This window comes from Myotis myotis, unplaced genomic scaffold (assembly GCF_014108235.1).
Source record: "Myotis myotis isolate mMyoMyo1 unplaced genomic scaffold, mMyoMyo1.p scaffold_m19_p_2, whole genome shotgun sequence".
Classification (NCBI taxonomy): Eukaryota; Metazoa; Chordata; class Mammalia; order Chiroptera; family Vespertilionidae; genus Myotis; species Myotis myotis.
The window spans coordinates 162,244,059-162,263,867 of record NW_023416324.1 but is presented as its reverse complement, the minus strand read 5'-3'; the positions used below and the strand labels follow the sequence as shown (position 1 = coordinate 162,263,867).

The window sequence follows — 19,809 nt, the reverse complement described above, 5'->3', positions numbered from 1 at the left end:
GTTAAATCACATAAATGGAATCATACAATTTAGATGAGTAAAAGGATTAAATACCCATTAACCAAAGACTGGGGTTGGGTCAAAAAATAAAACAGTAGTGATTGAAGTAAAAATTTTTTCTAGGTATTTATCTTTTTTTTCTTTTTTTTTTTAAATATATTTTATTGATTTTTTACAGAGAGGAAGGGAGAGAGATAGAGAGTTAGAAACATCGATGAGAGAGAGAAACATCGATCAGCTGCCTCCTGCACATCTCCTACTGGGGATGTGCCCGCAACCAAGGTACATGCCCTTGACCGGAATCGAACCTGGGACCTTTCAGTCTGCAGGCTGATGCTCTATCCACTGAGCCAAACCGGCTTCGGCTCTAGGTATTTATCTTAAAGAAGAGATTCTCAAGGTTTGGTCTGTAGATCCTTGGTATCCTTCAGATCTTTTCAGAGTATCTCCAATTTCTTTCTTTCTTTCTTTTTTTTCATAATAATGCTAAGGTGTTATTTACCTATTTCACTCTGCTGCCACTTGCTTTGGTGGTGCCAAAGCAATGGTAGGTAGCACTGCTGGGCCTTAACACTAATCAAGGCAATGGCACCAAATTGGACACCAAGTAGTCATTGTAGTCTTCACTACTGTGTACTTGCAATTTGTAAAATGCCAGTTTCTTATAAAATAAATCTTTTTAATATTTTACATGACACATCGGGAGTAGGCATAAAGCACTTGTGCTAAATCCTGAAGCACAGTGGTTGGTTATCTGGAGGGAAAGCATTTGTGTAGTTGTCTTAGTTACAAGCAAGTTACTCCTTATGAAACACCAATTTTTCTTAAAGGAATGATTGACAAACTGTAGTTGTTCTAATTTCACTATTAGATTTTTTGACAAATAAAGAATGCAAACATAGCACTTCAAAGAAAAAAATTGAGTATTTGTTGCAAATAGTAAAATTTAAATGGAAAAAACCTAAGTGTTCATCGATGGATAAATAGAGAAGGTGTGTTTGTGTGTGTGTGTGTGTGTGTGTGTGTGTACATGCACATATATAAGGAAATAGTATTCAGACATAAAAAAATGAAGGAAATCCTGCCATTTGTGACAACATGGATGGACCTTGAGGGCATTATGCTACGTGAAATAAGCCAGACAAAGACAAACACTATATGATGTCAGTTGTATGTGGAATCCAAGGTGGGGGAGGGGGAACACTGCACCATAGGTAAGAATATAAATTAGTTCAGGCAGCATGGAAAATAGTATGGATATTCTGCAAAAAATTGATAACAGGACATTAACATCAGCAATGTGATATCAGTATTTCTTATAACTCATAGGCATGAAATTATAGCTCTTATTTAGGAAATGTAATTTTTTAAAATTGCTGTTAATTTTGAGGGTATCAGTTCTATTTACTATCTTTGTTTAAGAATGTTTGTGATTCCTTGACCAGTTTGGCTCAGTGGATAGAGTGTCGGCCTGCGGACTGAAGGGTCCCAGGTTCGATTCTGGTCAAGGGCATGAACTTAGTTGTGGGCACATCCCCAGTAGGGGGTGTGCAGGAGACAGCTGATCGATGTTTCTCTCTCATCCATGTTTCTTTTTTTTTTTTTTTGATTTTTTACAAAGAGGAAGGGAGAGGAATAGAGAGTTAGAAACATCGATGAGAGAGAAACATTGATCAGCTGCCTCCTGCACACCTCCTACTAGGGATGTGCCCACAACCAAGGTACATGCCCTTGACCGGAATCGAACCTGGAACCTTTCAGTCTGCAGGCCTACGGTCTATCCACTTAGCCAAAGTGGTTAGGGCTCTCATCCATGTTTCTAACTCTCTATCTCTCTCCCTCCCTCTCTGTAAAAAAATCAATAAAATATATTTTTTTTAAAAAAAGAATGTTTGTGAAATGTGTGGTTTTCTGATTTCAGGCGATTGTGGAAAAATGTGACTGACTCTCTGAGGGAATCTGAAATTGATAAGGCCACAGAGCATAAACGCACCCTGGAAGAACGCCAGAGGGCTGAAGAAAGGCATCGTATTGAAACGGGCACACCCTGGAAAACCAAGTACTTTATTAAAGAGGTATGTTCTCCCTGTCTTCCGTCCAAAACTCGCCTGCTTAGTGGGCACTTTAGCTTACTAAGCTTTCTTGATTGTCATTACACACCTCCATTTCTGAAAATAGCCCAGCTTAAGCATGAGCTGTTTTGTGAACTGCTCACAATTTGTTAAAATAATTAACCAGCAGTTCAAATGATTTAGATTATTTCTTTTCATTGATCCTAGAGAGGAAAGGTGGGGAGGGGTAAAAAAGGGGGAGGTAGAGATTGAGAGAGAGATATTGAGAGAGAGAAACATCAAACTGTTGACTCCAGCACACCTCTTACCTGGGATCAAACTGGCAACTCCTTCGTGCACGGACGATGCCCAACCAACTACACCAATCCGGCTAGGGTCCAGAGACCACATTTTAAGGGAGACATAAGAAACTTAATTGGCTACACAAAGGTTAATGAAGTGACTAGAATTTTTGCAGCATTAAGGAAAAAATGAAATGGCGTATTTAGCCTAAAAAATAGAAAATAAGGACTATTTATTATCATCAAATTTATTCATTATCATCTTCAAATATATCACATAGAACTTTTTTTTAAATATATTTTTATTGATTTCATAGAGGAAGGGAGAGGGAGAGAGTCAGACACATCAATGATGAGAATCATTGATTGGCTGCCTCCTGTACACCCCCTACTGGGGATCGAGCCCACCACCTAGGCATGTGCTCTGACCAGGAATCGAACCAGTGACCTCCTGGTTCATAGGTCGATGCTGAACCACTGAACCACCTTGGCTGGTCTCACATAGAACTTTTTAATCAATTCTAACAGCAGACTTGAGCTAAGCCCCAACTACCAAGAAGCACATTTTGAGTTTAACATAAGACATTATATAACAATTTAAAAAAATACAGTAATAGCATAGTAGATTTTATGGTAATGTGATCTCCATCCCTAGACCTATACAAGAGAAGAGTATAATGCACTATTTACAGTTAGACTAAATGATTTTTGAAGTCTTTTCTAAATTTAAAGATTTTGTTTTGTTTTGTTTATTACTTTCTGGTAGGACTCAGAAAGGTGAATAATGAACCAGATCTGATATCAAGAAAAGTTTTATTGTCTATAGCCAAGTCTAAGGACACACATTAAATTTTAATGTTGGCCCATCAGGATAGAATCTGGAAAAAGTAATTTGAATGTGATTTTTACATAGTTATTGCTCTTAAAATCTCATAGTTTGTTATAGTAGTTTCATTACTTTCATTTTCTAATCTTTGGATATCTAATATAAATACCATTTCATGGATAGAAATAAAAAGGGAAAGTATTTTATATCTCTGCATTTTTATATAAAAGAATAAGCCCTTTAATTACTATTCAAATTCTAGTCTGGTAACCTTGGTTTTTTGTTTGTTTGTTTTTTCATTTCAAGCTCATTAAGAAAGCAGATGTACCAGAAATAGGTTCTAGAAAGAAAAATTTATAAGGCAGGACTTCTGTAAATCATTAAGAATGAACTCTGGGGCTAAAAAGAAAGATACAACCAATGGCATTTTAAAAGATAGACACCCCGTTTCTTCCATGTATACTTCTTCTCAATAATTCTTTAAAAAAAAAAATTTAATTCTCTGGATATCCTTTCCATTGATTTCCAGAGAGAGTCAGAGGGAGGCAGGAGGGGGAAAGAGAAAACCATTGACATGAGAGAGACAAATCAATTGGTTGCCTCCTGCAAACACCCCCACAGGGACTGGGGAACCTGCAACCAAGGTATGTGCCCTTGATCACGGGCCAACACCCTAACCACTGTACCAAATTGGCCAGGGCTCAATTCTTTATTTGACAGATGTAATTAAGAGCCTACCACTTAATCTTTTATTACATTTTGCTGTGTTGGATAGACAAATGTAGAAAGTGATGGCAAGCCCTAACCAGTTTGGTTCAGTGGATAGAGCATTGGCCTGCGGACTGAAGTGTCCCAGGTTCAATTCCGGTCAAGGGCATGTACCTTGGTTTCGGGCACATCCCCAGTAGGGGGTGTGCAGGAGGCAGCTGATCCATGCTTCTCTCTCATCGATGTTTCTAACTCTCTATCCCTCTCCCTACCTCTCTGTAAAAAATCAATAAAATATATTTTTTTTAAAAAGAAAGTGATGGCAAGATGTGGCGATTATCCAATAAAATAGTAAATTTCTTTCAATCATAAGTTACTACCTGATAGTATGGACAGTGATTTTCCATTGGTGTGCTGCAAGAATTTTTAAAACATGCAGTACCTCTTTTCCTTTAGATTGTCAATTAAAAAAATGACAATAGCCAACACAAACAGTGTCTTGAAACATAAATATATAGGCCATATAACAGAGTTGCATCTTATTGGTTATGTCACATAATAAGGTTGTCTCTGATTGGTTAATTCTTAGTACCAGAAATCCTATTTATATACAAGCATAGACACCTGATTTTTTAAAAAGTCACTTTGGAGCAAAAAAGGGTAGGTAGTTACTATTATTATCATTGTAAATCAATCAAAATTATAACTGTTTTTTGTTTTGTTTTTTGTCAGATCGGCAAAGAAATATATTTTTGGTGCTGCAGAATTTTAGTAATTTGCTTGTGTGTGCCATGAGATGAAAAAGGTTGAAAATTGCTGTAGATTAGAGATGCTGACTCAGGTTTGGGCCCCTTTGGGTACTATGGTATTAGCAGGGCTTCCTAAATGATGTGCCATGGCACAGTATTCAGCAGAAAGGTTGGATTTGTGTCATATGTTAATCCCCTAAGTCCATGGAGCAGCCAGGTTGCATCCTGTGTGCAGCTGGACCATGTGTGCCATCACATCTGAACAGCACTGTGGAGTACAAGTGAGGCTGATGAGGATGGCAGCTAGCTGAAGTTGGTTGGCACCACACAGTTCATAGCAGATTTGGAGCTACTGTCATTGTGCATGGCCCTTTGCTAAGAAGTATCATATGTTATTGAAAGTTGATTTTGTCTCCCCTGTGGTCCTAAATGGAAAAAGGCACTCCATTTAGACGTTTCATAAAGCCTGAAAGCAAAGGCTTTTCCACTTGTTTTGTACTTTCATGCTTACAGACCAGGGAGGAGTTGATCTTAATTAGGTGGAGGAGTAAAGAATAGAGTCAGTTGGTATAAGAGGAAGATAGAGTAACCTTAGAAGGTATAGAGGAACTTAAAGTGGTTCTGGAATCATTTAATTATACCCACCTTCTTTTCCTATTTCTGAGATTTAATGTATGATGTCTTCCACTCCCTTTTATTATACATGTCCAGCAGGATCTATTACTTGTGTCCTCTTAAGTGAATGTTTAACATTTCTTAAGTTGTATATAAATTTAAGCAGGACGGCTTTTATAGTACAATAGACCATATTGGAGTCAGATGGACTAAGTGTGAGCCCCAGCTCTCACCTTGTATAGTTTATTTACGCTTAGAACTGCAGTTTCCTCATTGTAAAATGTGGGTAAATATATGGAAGGTGCACTAAAAAGTACTCTGCTCCTTCCTTAGTAAAGTTGGGCAACTCATTTCACTTCTCAGAGCCTCAGTTTCTTCATCTGTAAAATGAGATGGATGTTCAGATGGCATGTCTTAATTTCTGAACCAGCCTTTTGTAATGTAGTTAGGTAGCCACATCTTTTTTCAAAGACAAGTATAGGTGCTGAGAATTAACAACCAGGTGATTTGCTGTAATAAACAACCTAATAACTGCTGTTGTTAAAGAAAAATTATTCTGATACCTTAAAAATGGCAAGGAAGACTTTACTCAAGACTATTGCCATAGAATAGAGAGATTGAACTCAACTCTGAATATAGAACAAGTGGGAATTTATAGCCAATGGGCAGGGTGAGGAAAGTGGTTGGAAAATTACTAAGAGGAACTTGTTTGGGTATCATGGATCGGGGGCAGGGAAAAGAGGCACTTGATTAGATATTAAGGATGAGAGAAGTTTGATTAGCTATTAAGAATGAGGTGATTCTTGATAAACTGGTTTATCAGGATGTGCTTTTGCCAAAACTGGGCTCAGCAGGCCAAGATAAGGCTTAGTCAAGGAGAGAGTCCTTGTCACTACAAGCCAAATAATTGGTGGCCTTAAATTATTTTTGGAACAAGGTAGAGTAAATATATAAAAAATATTTTTAAAATATAAATAAACTGAAAGAGATGTCAGGGTTAAGGACAGAGTTTCAAATCCTGCTGACTTCTCCTACTCCCATAAACACTGAACTCCAGTCATAGCTTTTGGGACCTCAATTCTGCCAAGCTCCCACCCTAGTATTATGCATTTGCTGCAGCTCTCTTTTCCTCACTTGGTCTTTAGTGCAGTCTCTGACTTTATCTCCTTGTGGTATCCTATTCACAGGAACAAGGGAAAACTAATGGGGTTGAGTCAGGAAAGAACTAGGAAACAATACTTAGATACTAGAGATGCCAGTTGAGATGGAGAGAACAGGTAGTATGTTCATGACTATTTATTCATGCTCCGCCTGCTGTCTATTGTTATGGCCAGATTTCAGGATCCCCAAAAGACCACCAGGGAGCCAGCCAAGTCCGATGCAAAAGCAAAGAGTCTTTATTCGAGCTAGCTTGGCTCCCCGACCACACTCACCGACGCAGCGGCAAGCGGCAGAGAGAGCTAGCCCTGTGGGAAGAGGGGTCTTATAGGGGGGTGGAGTAAGGGGGGGAGAGAGGACTGTGGGCCCTGCCGATTGGCCAGGCACAAGTCGATGTCTTGTTACACAGGATGTGGTCATATGTATGGCGCGCACTTCCCTTGATTGTCATTGGTTAGTTTAAAGAAATCCTGGGTGTGGCTAGCAGAGGCTTGGGCTTCCGGGAAGAAGCTCCTTGCCAAGCACGTGGCTAACGCTGCTGCCCAAAAATGGAGGATCCGGGGTAAGATGGAGGGCGTAGCCTTCACCCTTTCATCTATCACTCTGGGTGAGCCTCAATCTGCAACATTTTGGCAAAATTGGCAGAATTACTACAGATGACTTCTGCAAAAGAAAGTGTTTGTAGGGCACAAACTAGATCCCCCTAAACCAGAATGCTCACCCAATTCTAGCTAAGCCACAGGCATTGCTTTATGTCATAATTAACCACAGAGGGTTTTTTTTCTTTACAGAAACTCTAGTTTTTAAATGTGAGAACAGAATGCCATTTCAATGAAGGTGTTGCTTCTAATTCTGGTTGCTGCTTCTGAAAATATTAGAGGAATCATTCTTTAACTTATTCTTCTACTTGTTTCAGGGAGATGGCTGGGTTTATCACAAACCCCTTTGGAAAATAATTCCAACAACACAACCAGCAGAGTGACACACACTAAGACTCAACCAAATGAAATTCTTCTCTGTTTACCCAAACCCTCCCAGAATGGAGTTATTGCACTGAGTGACCTACTTCCTGATTGCAGACTGAAACTAGCTAAACATGAATGTATCTATTAGGGCACCATAGAACTACAGCGAGACCAAAGTGTTGAAGAAGCACTATGGACCTCTCACCAACCTGTCCATGTGACGTGAGCAATATCATCTGAAAACCTTTCACCTGACTTGTTAAATGATTGATCTTTATCTAGTTCTGTTCCTAAAGCTAAATTTAAATCCCCTGTTTTTGCATGGGGGCAGCAGATAAACACAACAGTGAAAAACTCAATGACTTTCATTTCTTTATAGTGAAAAGTGAAGTCTCTTTCAGAGTCTATGCTTTGCTTTCTGTCAATAACTTAAGTATTCACTATCCATAAACCAAGAGGAGGAGAAAGACGACCCAGAAGTGGATTCAGCCATTGTGCCTGAAATCAGTGTTAAAAAAAAATAAAAAAATCAACCAGGTCGTACTAACAAGGCATTCTATTCCTTCAAAGAGACTGTGTCCTTGTGTCAGGATCTTATGCATTATCCACCTTTGTCGGAACTCTCTTTTGATTCAAATTATAACCATGGAGAACTTTTTCTTCTGAGCATTTTAATATACTTGAAAACAACATTGACTTGAAAAATTTCAGAACATTTTTCAATACCTAGTTTTAAATATTTCATTTGAGAGACAATTTTTTAAATGTGTTCATGTCAGTATGATGAGATTTTGGTCTTTCTCAAGAACTGAGGCATTAAAGAACATAGCAGATATTAAGAAATAAAACTGTTACCTTTTTCCACTTGTAGGTTAATATACAGTATTATGTGTTACCCTCTGGATGAGTATGCTTTATCTTACCTCTGTTCACTCAAAATTTAAAATAACTGTTCCTATTTGTCAGTAATTCAGAAGTTATATATGTGACTGAGAGCGTGTATAGTATGGTTTTATTTTCTTTTCAAGGAAACTCAAATGCTGAAGAAAGAGCATGAAATTAAAAGATATAAGGAAATTATATCCAGGTACAAATCTTTTTAAATAAGTGTTTTATTGAGGTTAAAGAATTTCTGGCAACTAAAAGAATAGTGCTAATTATAGCTCTCATCATTCATTCAAGTATTTATTGAGTACCTACTTATGGTGCTCAATACTTGTTACTGCAAGCTACCTTAATTTTCCAAGAGTGGTGCCTTATTCTGTTTCTTCTGATGTGGTCTTCCAATCAGTGTGTGTAATATATACCTGTTATTCACCAGCCATTGAAGGGGGCTGTATCTGTTGCATCATCATTAGAAATTTAAGCTTTGTGCTCTGATAAATTGTGTTTTATTGAAGGGGTTAATAGGAGAAAAACAGCAAAATAATTTTTTCAACAAATTGTAAATAATTGGTTTGTGTACAACCATTTTAATGATTCCCTTGTTCATTTTTGCTGTGAAATGCACTGAAAAAAATCTCAAACCAAGTTATAGTTCATGTGTTGGGCAGATTGAAAAATAATAAAACTAGAGAACAATAATGCCTTTGTCTGTTTTATGAATGGAAAGAAATAGGAATTTGATATTTTAGTTGAGTTATTGCCCTGTTCATTTGAAAGACATTAATTTTTCTCTTTAAATCTTCAGGAATCTCTTAAAGGAATAAATTTAATGAGTTTAAAATTCTTCTGAAAAACAGTACATTTATTAGTGAAATCTCCCCATGTTATTTGTCCAGCTGACAAGAGCTAGGGCTTTTTCTGTTTATTTATTTGTTTATTTGTTTTATTTATTTTATTTTTAGCTACACCTTTTTAATATTTGGCCAGGGAAATGAGTCTTTGTAGCAATTGCTACATATTTGTATCTCCAGAAAGAGGAAGGAAGAGAGAGAGAGAAATAGAGGGAAACATGGATGGAGTACCAAACCTGCAACCGGGTATGTGCTCTGATGGGAATTGAACCTGCCCCCATTTGGTGCACAGGACAACGCCCAACCAACTGAGCAACACTGGCTAGGGCTGGGCTAAAGTTGTTTGTTTGGTTTTTTTTCTTTTAGTCTCTGTTGTTGAAAGTATTACATAGATCCTCCTTTCCCCCCCCCATTAACTCTGGGCTAACGTTTTAAATGTATGCTTTCCTTCTGGCTACTAGGAATTGTATGTTAAGAAGTCCAAGACAGCTTCAGCACTTCTCCTATCTGAGTGCTTCTTAGAGCTATCCCTGTCCTGGAGAGAGACCAGCTCTGACTGATGAGCAGGAGCCTCTCTGCAGAGAAGGACTTGGTGACTGCTGCTTGCCTCTCCCAAGGGTGCTGCCTCCCTTGTCTTGAGGAATTGATGTTCACATAGGAACCAAGCTGGCTCCTCACAGGACCACGCCCACAGGAAAGGGGCTAGAGGAGGAGGCCCCATCCTGGGACTGGGGAAGGGGTGCAGAGGAGGCAGCACTGGCCACTATCCCGAATAACCATTCTTCCCTACGCTCTTCAAATAGGAGAAGATACTTGCAGAGCATGGAGGGGCAAAGGCTTTCCTTTGGCCTGGTTGGTCTAGTTCAGTGATGGCGAACCTTTTGAGCTTGGCATGTCAGCATTTTGAAAAACCCTAACTTAACTCTGGTGCCGTGTCACATATAGAAATTTTTTGATATTTGCAACCATAGTAAAACAAAGATTTATATTTTTGATATTTATTTTATATATTTAAATGCCATTTAACAAAGAAAAATCAACCAAAAAAATGAGTTTGGGAGAACCAAGATGGCGGCATAGGTTAACGCCGGAGTTTGCTGCTTTGAACAACTACTTCAAAAGTGAAACCAAAAAACGGAAGGGACATCCCCCGAACCACAGGAACACTGGGGAAGTCCTACAACTAGGAGGAAAGAGAAACGCATACGGACACTCAGAGGAGGCGCAGTGCTGAAGTCAAATTCTGAGGTGCAGAGTGCGCGAGCGGGCTGGCGGCGGAGGGCGCGGTTGGCATTTTCAATCGGGAGGGAGTCGCAGACTCTGAGCTCCAGATCCGGGCGAGTCTTTAGGGACCCAGACTCAAACGGGAGAAGCGGGACTGTCTGGCTTCGGTCAGAGCGAGTGCAGCTTTCTCTCCGAGCTTTGCAGCGGGTGCTGGGACTCAGAGAGGCAGAGCCCCTGGGGACAGGACTGAGAGCTGCCATAACTGCTCTCTCCGGCCCACCCTGTTGATCCTGTGCGACCCGCCCCACCCAAGCCCTGCACACAGGCATTTGCCGGATAGCCTCAGGCAAAGGCTAGATTAGCACCTCCCTAGAGGACAGAAGTTCTCTCACTGCTGACACAGCTGATTCTCATAGCCACTTGGCCTGGAGGTCAAACCCTCCCTGGAATTAGCTACAACAATCAAGATTTAACTATAAGACTGCGCACAAAGACCACTAGGGGGTGCACCAAGGAAGCATAACAAAATGCGGAGACAAAGAAACAGGACAAAATTGTCAATGGAAGATATAGAGTTCAGAACCACACTTTTAAGGTCTCTCAAGAACTGTTTAGAAGCCGCCGATAAACTTAATGAGATCTACAAGAAAACTAATGAGACCCTCGATCTTATATTGGGGAACCAACTAGAAATTAAGCATACACGGACTGAAATAACGAATATTATACAGACTCCCGACAGCAGACCAGAGGAGCGCAAGAATCAAGTCAATGATTTGAAATGCGAGGAAGCAAAAAACACCCAACCGGAAAAGCAAAATGAAAAAAGAATCCAAAAATGCGAGGATAGTGTAAGGAGCCTCTGGGACAGCTTCAAGCGTACCAACATCAGAATTATAGGGGTGCCAGAAGATGAGAGAGAGCAAGATATTGAAAACCTATTTGAAGAAATAATGACAGAAAACTTCCCCCACCTGGTGCAAGAAATGGACTTACAGGTCCAAGAAGCGCGGAGAACCCCAAACAAAAGGAATCCAAAGAGGACCACACCAAGACACATCATAATTAAAATGCCAAGAGCAAAAGATAAAGAGAGAATCTTAAAAACAGCAAGAGAAAGAAACTCAGTTACCTACAAGGGAATACCCATACGACTGTCAGCTGATTTCTCAACAGAAACTTTGCAGGCCAGAAGGGAGTGGCAAGAAATATTCAAAGTGATGAATACCAAGAACCTACAACCAAGATTACTTTATCCAGCAAAGCTATCATTCAGAATTGAAGGTCAGATAAAGAGCTTCACAGATAAGGAAAAGCTAAAGGAGTTCATCACCACCAAACCAGGATTATATGAAATGCTGAAAGGTATCCTTTAAGAAGAGGAAGAGGAAGAAAAAGGTAAAGATACAAATTATGAACAACAAATATGCATCTATCAACAAGTGAATCTAAGAATCAAGTGAATAAATAATCTGATGTACAGAATGAACTGGTGATTATAATAGAATCAGGGACATAGAAATGAAATGGACTGACTATTCCTGGGGGGGAAAGGGGTGTGGGAGATGCGGGAAGAGACTGGACAAAAATCGTGCACCTATGGATGAGGACAGTGGGTGGGGAGTGAGGGCGGAGGGTGGGGCAGGAACTGGGAGGAGGGGAGTTATGGGGGGAAAAAAAAGAGGAACAAATGTAATAATCTGAACAATAAAGATTTAATTAAAAAAAAAATGAGTTTGCGTATCACCTCTGACACGCGTGTCACAGGTTCGCCATCACTGGTCTAGTAAGAGCTACAGTGGACAGAAGACCAGGAGCCTCTCAACTGAATGGCTTCAAGAATAAAAATGCAGTTTGTTATTATTTGTTTGCTTGTTTTGCCACATCCCTCTAATCATTCATTAAGTCAGCAGACCTGTGCTTACCATCTATATGTGCCAAGCACTGGGGCCACAAAGGACTAAGGTACGGACTCTGCTCTGAGTTCAGTGGCCTAGAAGAGGAAAGATACATAGTTAGTAACCAAGATGAGAATTGCCAGAACAGAGAAAAGTCAGCCTTCAATGAAGGGGGTTGAGAGCATGGGAAGGAGGTCATGGAAAAACCCAAGTCGGGAAAACAGAACTAGTATAAACACGGTGCGAAGAAGATTCAATATAAATTTATTTACTTAAAATTATTTCTAGTATTTAGAAAGTCCTTTGTTGTTCTATAGATGTCAATGAAAAGGTAAAATAGTTAGAAAAGTCATCATCACACCAGTTTATACCTGGTGTGGCCATATTAATATCAGGCAAAATAGTTGTGAAGACAAAGAGTATTAGCAGACATAAACACTTCATAATGCTAAAAATGTTGATTACATTAGAAAGACATAACAAAAAGGGAGTAGGGGAGGTAGAAGAGGGCATGGGAAATAAATGGTGATGGAAAGAGACTTGACTTGGGGTGAACACAATATAATATACAGATGAGGTATTATAGAATTGTACACCTGAAACCCATATAATTTTATTAATATCACCCTAATTCAATTGAAAATAAAAATTTAAAGCCAAAAAAAAGAAAGACAACAATCATAAATGTGTTTAATATATAGCTTCAAAATACATGAAGCAACCTTATGGCTTTTGATTGACATAATTAAAAGGAGAAATAGGGCGGGGGGGGAGGAGACATATGTAATACCCTTTGTAATACTTTAAGCAATAAAAATAAATTTTTTTTAAAAAAAGGAGAAATAGATAATTCCATAATTATAGTTGGGAATTTAACACCCTTCTCACAGTAGCTGATTGGACAACTAGACAAAAAAGTCAGCAAAGCCACATGATCTAAACACTATCAATCACCTTGACCTAATTCTTATTTATAGAACACTAATCCTATCTCATAAAGAGGGAATATGCTAATTTACCCTCACACCATCCAAAGATGGAGGCACCCACAGCCAATAAGGAGGAAATATGCTAATTGACTCTCACACCCTCAAAGATGGCGACGCCCACAGCCAATAAGGAGGAAATGTGCTAATTGACTGCTACACACTCAAAGATGGTGGCACCCACAGCCACAAGATGACAATGCCCAGTTCCCTCAGCCCTCCAGCCACCCAGGGCCAGCCCAAGATGCAGGCAAGCCTCAGATGGTGGCTGCCCAGCCGCCCAGGGCCGCCTGAGGGTCAGGTAACCAGGCCAGCAGAGGCTTGCGCTGCCAGCAGTGGCAGCAGCAGAGGTGCGATGGGGGCGTCGCCTTCCCCTGATCGCCGGGTCGCCTCCCACTCCTGAGGGCTCCCAGACTGTGAGAGTGGACAGGCCAGGCTGAGGGATTCCCCCCCGTCCAGTGCATGAATTATCATGCACTGGGCCTCTAGTATTCTATAACTACAGAATACAGTCTTTTCAAGTATGCATGATATATTCACCAACTTAGTCACTTGCTGGGCCATAAAACAGGTCCCAATAAATTTGTTTTATTATATTTTAACTAGAGGCCAAGTGCATGGATTCATGCACCTGTTGGGGTCCCTCAGCCTGGACTGCGCCCTCTCGCAAACCAGGACCCCTTGGGGGATGTCGAACTGCCAGTTTCAACCCGATTCCCACAGTGCGCAAAGCAGCAGCTGGCCGGGGAGGAGCCTGAGTTGGGCCCGGCGCAGGCACTCGATGCTCGCCACTCATCACTCGGCCACTTGGTGCTCCTTAGTGCTGCCGTGGAGGTGGGAGAGGCTCCCGCCACCACCACTGCACTCGCCAGCCATGAGCCTGGCTTCTGGCTGAGCGGTGCTCCCGCTGTGGGAGCACACTGACCACCAGGGGACAGCTCCTGTATTAAGCGTCTGCCCCCTGGTGGTCAGTGAGCTTTATAGCAACTGGTCAACGGTCCTCCCGGTTGTTCAGTTGTAATGGTCGCTTAGGCTTTTATATATATAGATTCTCAGCTGAGGATATGTTTATTGATTTTAGAGAGAAAGATTGGTTGCCTCCTTAAGCACCCCAATTGGGGATCAAACCCACAACCTATTTATGTGTCCTGACCAGGAAATGAACCTGTAAGGGATGATACTCTAACCAACCAAGCCCAAACATAATTATGAGGAGTCAGAGAAGACTTAGCTAAAGGAACAAAGTTCTTCTTGTCTTAGGGCCCCTTGCTTTTTATTAATACAATTTGTCCTAAGGCAAGATGGAGATATACACATCAAAGGGTAGGGTTTCTATACACAATCCATTGTCAGATTGGGGAATTTGCCTACGGCTATTCAGGAATTTGGCCAGGAAAAGGCAATAACATGTAAATTAAGATGCCCTTAGCTGTCTGGCAACAAGCAATCATTTTATGCATCCTTTTCAGAAAGGTTTGGGGAAATGCCCTCAGCCATCTCCAGATGATTCAGCCCTGCTGACATGTTGGAATTGGCTTCTGGCAAGAGAGAATCAATCATCAGCTGCCTGCTGAACACACTAGCCCTCTCAGAGCCAGTCAATTCTTAGAGATAATAAATGACTGCCTACATGGGCACCTTTCATATGTAAACCAACCAATCCAGACTCCAAACTCTCAACCACCTCTTTTATGAGCTCTTACTCTCTGGGCCAAAATTCCCTTTTCCTAACTACCCTATGGCCAGCTACCAGACAACTAGGAACAGCCCATACACCAGAGTTGCTGAGATTATTCAAACTAACCAATCTTAAATCTGTTTTCCCTACCTCACCCATTCTTCCCACTGAAATCACACTAGAGGCTTGTGCCCGTGATTTCCCCTTTCACTCTGCTTCCCTGTGTGGTCCTCACGGCACTCTGTGCCTCCTGCTTCTAGGGATCTTCTTCCTTCATGACAGCCATTTCTGTGACTGTGTGTCTTACCATTCCTGATGGAAACAAATCCTGAGGACCCTTAAAACAGTGAATATATGCCGAACCGGTTTGGCTCAGTGGATAGAGCGTCGGCCTGCGGACTCGGGGGTCCCGGGTTCGATTCCGGTCAAGGGCATGTACCCTGGTTGCGGGCACGTCCCCAGTGGGGGGCGTGCAGGAGGCAGCTGATCGATCTCTCTCATCGATGTTTCTAACTCTCTATCCCTCTCCCTTCTTCTCTGTAAAAAATCAATAAAATATATAAAAAAAAATAATTTGAACTTTTTAAAAAAAAAACAAAAAACAAAAAACAGTGAATATATGTGATGTGCCTAGATCTACTACTAATTTCATTCAGCATAAACACATTTGAATGTGATTTTGTTCTGGCAGCAAAACTATAACCTATAGTGTTTCCCCAAATTGGGATCTATTTTATTCCTCTCAGAGCATTTTTTACATATTTGTTTGGGGTAGGGAGAGGAGAGGAATAGTATGACCTGACTTTGAACTCCTAAAAAAAAAAAAAACTCCCAAAAAGAAACACCCAAATGGGTTTAATACAATTTTGGAGAAGAAAGAAAAATAACAAAACAAAAAAGCCCACATTACAATCAATCCAGACCTCAAACTCTCAACTCCCCCCAATCAGAATCCTATCTAATAAAGAGGGAATATGCTAATTGACCCTCATGCCATCACAAAGATGGCAGCGCCCACAGCCAATAAGGAAGGAATATGCAAATTGACTGCCCTGCCCTTAAAGATGGCAGCACCCACAGCCAATAAGGAGGGAATATGCTAATTGACTGCCATGCCCTCAAAGATGGTGGCACCCACAGCCACAAGACGGCAGTGTCCAGTCCCCTCAGCCCCACAGGTTGGCAGGTGCACGGCAAGGCCAGGCCCACCCCTAGGCAGGCCCAGCTGCTCTGCATGCCTGCCTCCGGAGACCCCCAGTCACCTCAGTCCCCCAGCCGCCCAGGGCTGCCTGAGGCTCAGGTAACCAGGGCCAGCCAAGGCTTGCGCTGCCAGCAGTGGCAGCAGCAGAGGTGTGATGGGGCATCACCTTCCCCTGATCGCCAGGTCACCTCCTGCCCCTGAGGGCTCCCAGACTGTGAGGGGGGCAGGCCTAGCTGAGGGACCCCCCCAAGTGCATGAATTTTCATGTACCAGGCCTCTAGTTATGTAATAAGTCCTCAGTAACTTTTAGACAGTCCTAGTTTTCAAACAAAAATCAGTAGTCTGACAGCTTATGAATATCAAAGAAAATTCTCCATTTCTAGAAACTCAATTGCCAAGCATTGTTTGCAAAGTAACCTTACAGGTAAGCTATTACTCATATGTATGATATTATTTGAGAAGTGCCACAGACTCACTTGTCCCAAAATACCCTGGCCACAGTGCTTCCTCCCAACCTATCTGGTTTGTTTCCTAGTGTAAAGTAAAAAAAACTATTTGTTTCAGAAGACCTCTATCAAAGCATATTTAAGTCATCTGGGAGGGGGGAAATATTTCTGTCTTGTGGTGGCTTTCATGATTTTTAGCTGCTGCAGATTCCAGTTACTGGCTTGGTTGTAGGACTTTGGGGAAGTTTCTCAAGCAATAGGGTTTTAGGGTATGGTCCTGCTGATTTTGGACTTCTATGGTTCAGACTTCTCCAGGGCATACAGCCATGAATCAGTTTGGATAACCACTTTGGCAGACAATGAGACTGCCTGAGATAGGACAGGTGTTTAATAAATATTTGTTGCATGTTTAGTTGAATAGATGGGAGCTTCAGATGCAGCTCTGTGCTACTTAGAACAGAACCAACTCTAGCCATATGAAGCCAATCAATAGAGAAATCCTGAAAGAGTATCAGGAGCTCCTGAAATTAAGGATCTGATTATTGGAGAGTAGAAAGTCATAGAATCAAGGTAGTAATGGAGACTTGGCATAGAACCCACAGGAAATTCATGACTTAGAAACATCTGGCCCTAGCACCACCATTGGCCCAATGATGGCTCCAATCACCGGCATCCCCTCTCACTCAAGATTCAAAGTCCTGGGAGTTTCAGGGTCTGAGTGGCTGAGTTGAAATAATTAGCCTAGAGGTAGTAAAAGAAGGATTTGAATTCTTTTTTCGTATATATATATATATATATATATATATATATATATATATATATATGTGGATAGATTTCAGAGAGGAAAGGAGAGGGAGAGAGAAAGAAACATCAATGATGAGAGAGAATCATTGATTGGCTGCCTCCTGCATGCCCCACACTCGGGATCGAGCCTGCAACCCCGGCATGTGCCCTTGAGTGGAATCGAACCTGGGACCCTTCAGTCCTCAGGTTGCGCTCTATGCACCGAGCCGAACCAGGTAGGGCAGGATTTGAATTCTAAGTTGTAATTGGAGGGTGCAATAGAAGGCACACACAGAAGGAAAACATGACTTCACAGAGCCTGGGTGGGCAGCCAGACGGCAGGAGGAGAACCCTGGAGGGGAGAACAGAACCAGAATGGTGAGGATCGGAGAATTGGGGTTTCATGGTGGTCCTAGGCTAGCCCAGGAGCTCAATTATTTGTTAAATTAATGACAAAATGGAAAGCTAGTTCGGCCGGTGTGGCCCAGTGGTTGAGTGTTGACCTATGAATCAGGAGGTCACGGTTCGATTCCCAGTCAGGGCATACCCGGGTTGGGAGCTCAATCCCCAGTGGGAGACATGCAAGAGGCAGCCAATCAATGATTCTCTTTCATCATTGATGTTTCTATCTCTCCCTCTCCCTTCTTTTCTGAAATCAATAAAAATATCTATACTAATAAAAGCCTGGGTGGCACTTGCATGCAACATCGTCACAAGATGGCCACCACAAGATGGCTGTCACAAGATGACCATGCACACAGTGGAGGCAGGGCCTGGCAGCCGCTCCGCACAGTGATGCCTGGGGGTCCCATGGCTCCATGCGGCGTGAAGGAGGTCGATTCCCAGCAGAGGAAGCAGGTTGCGGCAGGGGAGGGCAGTTGGGGGCAATCAGGCCAGCAGGGAAGGGCAGTTAGGGGCGATCAGGCCGGCAGGGGAGCAGTTAGGGGCCGATCAGGCAGGCAGGCAGGCAGGCAAGCGGTTAGGAGCCAGTGGTCCCGGATTGTTAGATGGACATACCCCGAGGGGTCCCAGATTGGAAAGGTTGCAGGCCTGGCTGAGGGACACCCCCCCCCCTTTGCTGGTGTACGAATTTCATGCACCGGGCCACTAGTATATTATATTTAAAGAAGAAACCTAAATCATGCTATTCAGATATGGGACTGAAGTTCCTCTGGCTGGATAAGGTGGGGAGTGTTTCCCCACAGAAAGTGACTCATTCTTAGAGCCAGCCTGGTTAGTCATCTTTGCTCCTGAGACTTTTCCCACTTATTCCAGAGCAGGTAACCTCAATCCCTACCCTAGAGAGAGGCTGGATCACGTGTATCCTTCCCCTGTCTGAATCAAAAGAATGGGGAGTACTTGTACCTGGAATCTCCATGGAATTAGCCTTGGTTGTTCCCATGCTGTAGCCAGACTCGAGCGACTTTGCCCTCGTATTCTACGGAAATGTGCTTCTCTCTCCGCGTGTTCAGGTGAGAAACCAACCCTTGATTTCCATCAATTATTTGCCTCCTTTTCCAGAAGAATCTCTCTTTTGCCCTCTCCTTCATACAGAGCAGCACAGCCGAAGAGCTTGGATTCTGACTATCTTATATGTCTGGTTTAAATCTAAGGTCTTGTTCTTATTTGCTGACTGTGTAACCTTGTCAAATATTACCCTAACCTGCTTCTTCCTCTGAAAAGGGGGAAAAAAAAATGCCTGTTTTGCAGGGGCATGTCATGAAAATGTAGATAAAGTGACAAGTACATACTGAACACAGGGTGGGGCATCCAAAAGATGGCCCCATTAAAATTTTCAAAATACCATGTCTTCTCTCTAGCTCAGGCTTTTTATTTTTATTTTATTATATTTATTTATTTTTTAATATTGTTTTTGAGTTTATTTCAGACAGGAAGGGAGAGGGAGAGAGAGAGAGAAACATCAATGATGAAAGAGAATCACCGATCGGCTGCCTCCTGCACACCCCACACTGAGGATTGAGCCTGCAACCCGGGCATATGCCCTGACCAGGAATTGAACCTGTGATCTCCAGGTTCATAGGTCGACACTCAACCACTGAGCCACGCCGGCTGGGCGAACTCAGGCTTTTTAAATAAACGTTAGTTATTGTCTCTCTCTCAAAACAAATTTATTAGCTTGTAGGCAGCCCCAAGGGTAAGACATTATCTAGTTGGTACAAATATCAATTTTGAGAATTACATTATTTTGCAATAAACCAGTTATATTATTTTACAACTAGTGGCCTGGTGCATGGATTTGTGCACATTGAAAAAAATTTAATTAGAAGAAATTTTTTAATATCGCTATTTGCCCTTTCTCTATAATAGAAGTGTCAGAGATGAAAGAAAATTAGTAAAATGTATATGAAAATAAGATATAAATTGATTCATAAATATACAATAACAACATGCTATAACAACAGAGGTACGTTGTGCCAATAGTTGGTCTTCAGACATATTCTCTCTATGATGCTGCTTTCTTT

General features: G+C 41.6%; 1 protein-coding gene across 2 annotated transcripts in view; it reads left to right on the top strand.

The window, feature by feature from the left end:
- The window catches only part of OSBPL11 (oxysterol binding protein like 11), an 84,061-nt gene extending 75,103 nt beyond the window's left edge, over positions 1–8,958 (top strand). For both annotated transcript variants that reach the window (XM_036348697.1, XM_036348698.1), the window contains exons 12-13: positions 1,922–2,075; positions 7,326–8,958. In XM_036348697.1, coding sequence (XP_036204590.1) covers positions 1,922–2,075; positions 7,326–7,391 — 220 coding nt within the window. In that variant the 3' untranslated portion in view covers positions 7,392–8,958. The remainder of the gene's footprint in view (positions 1–1,921; positions 2,076–7,325) is intronic.
- The last annotated feature ends 10,851 nt before the right edge of the window (positions 8,959–19,809 follow it).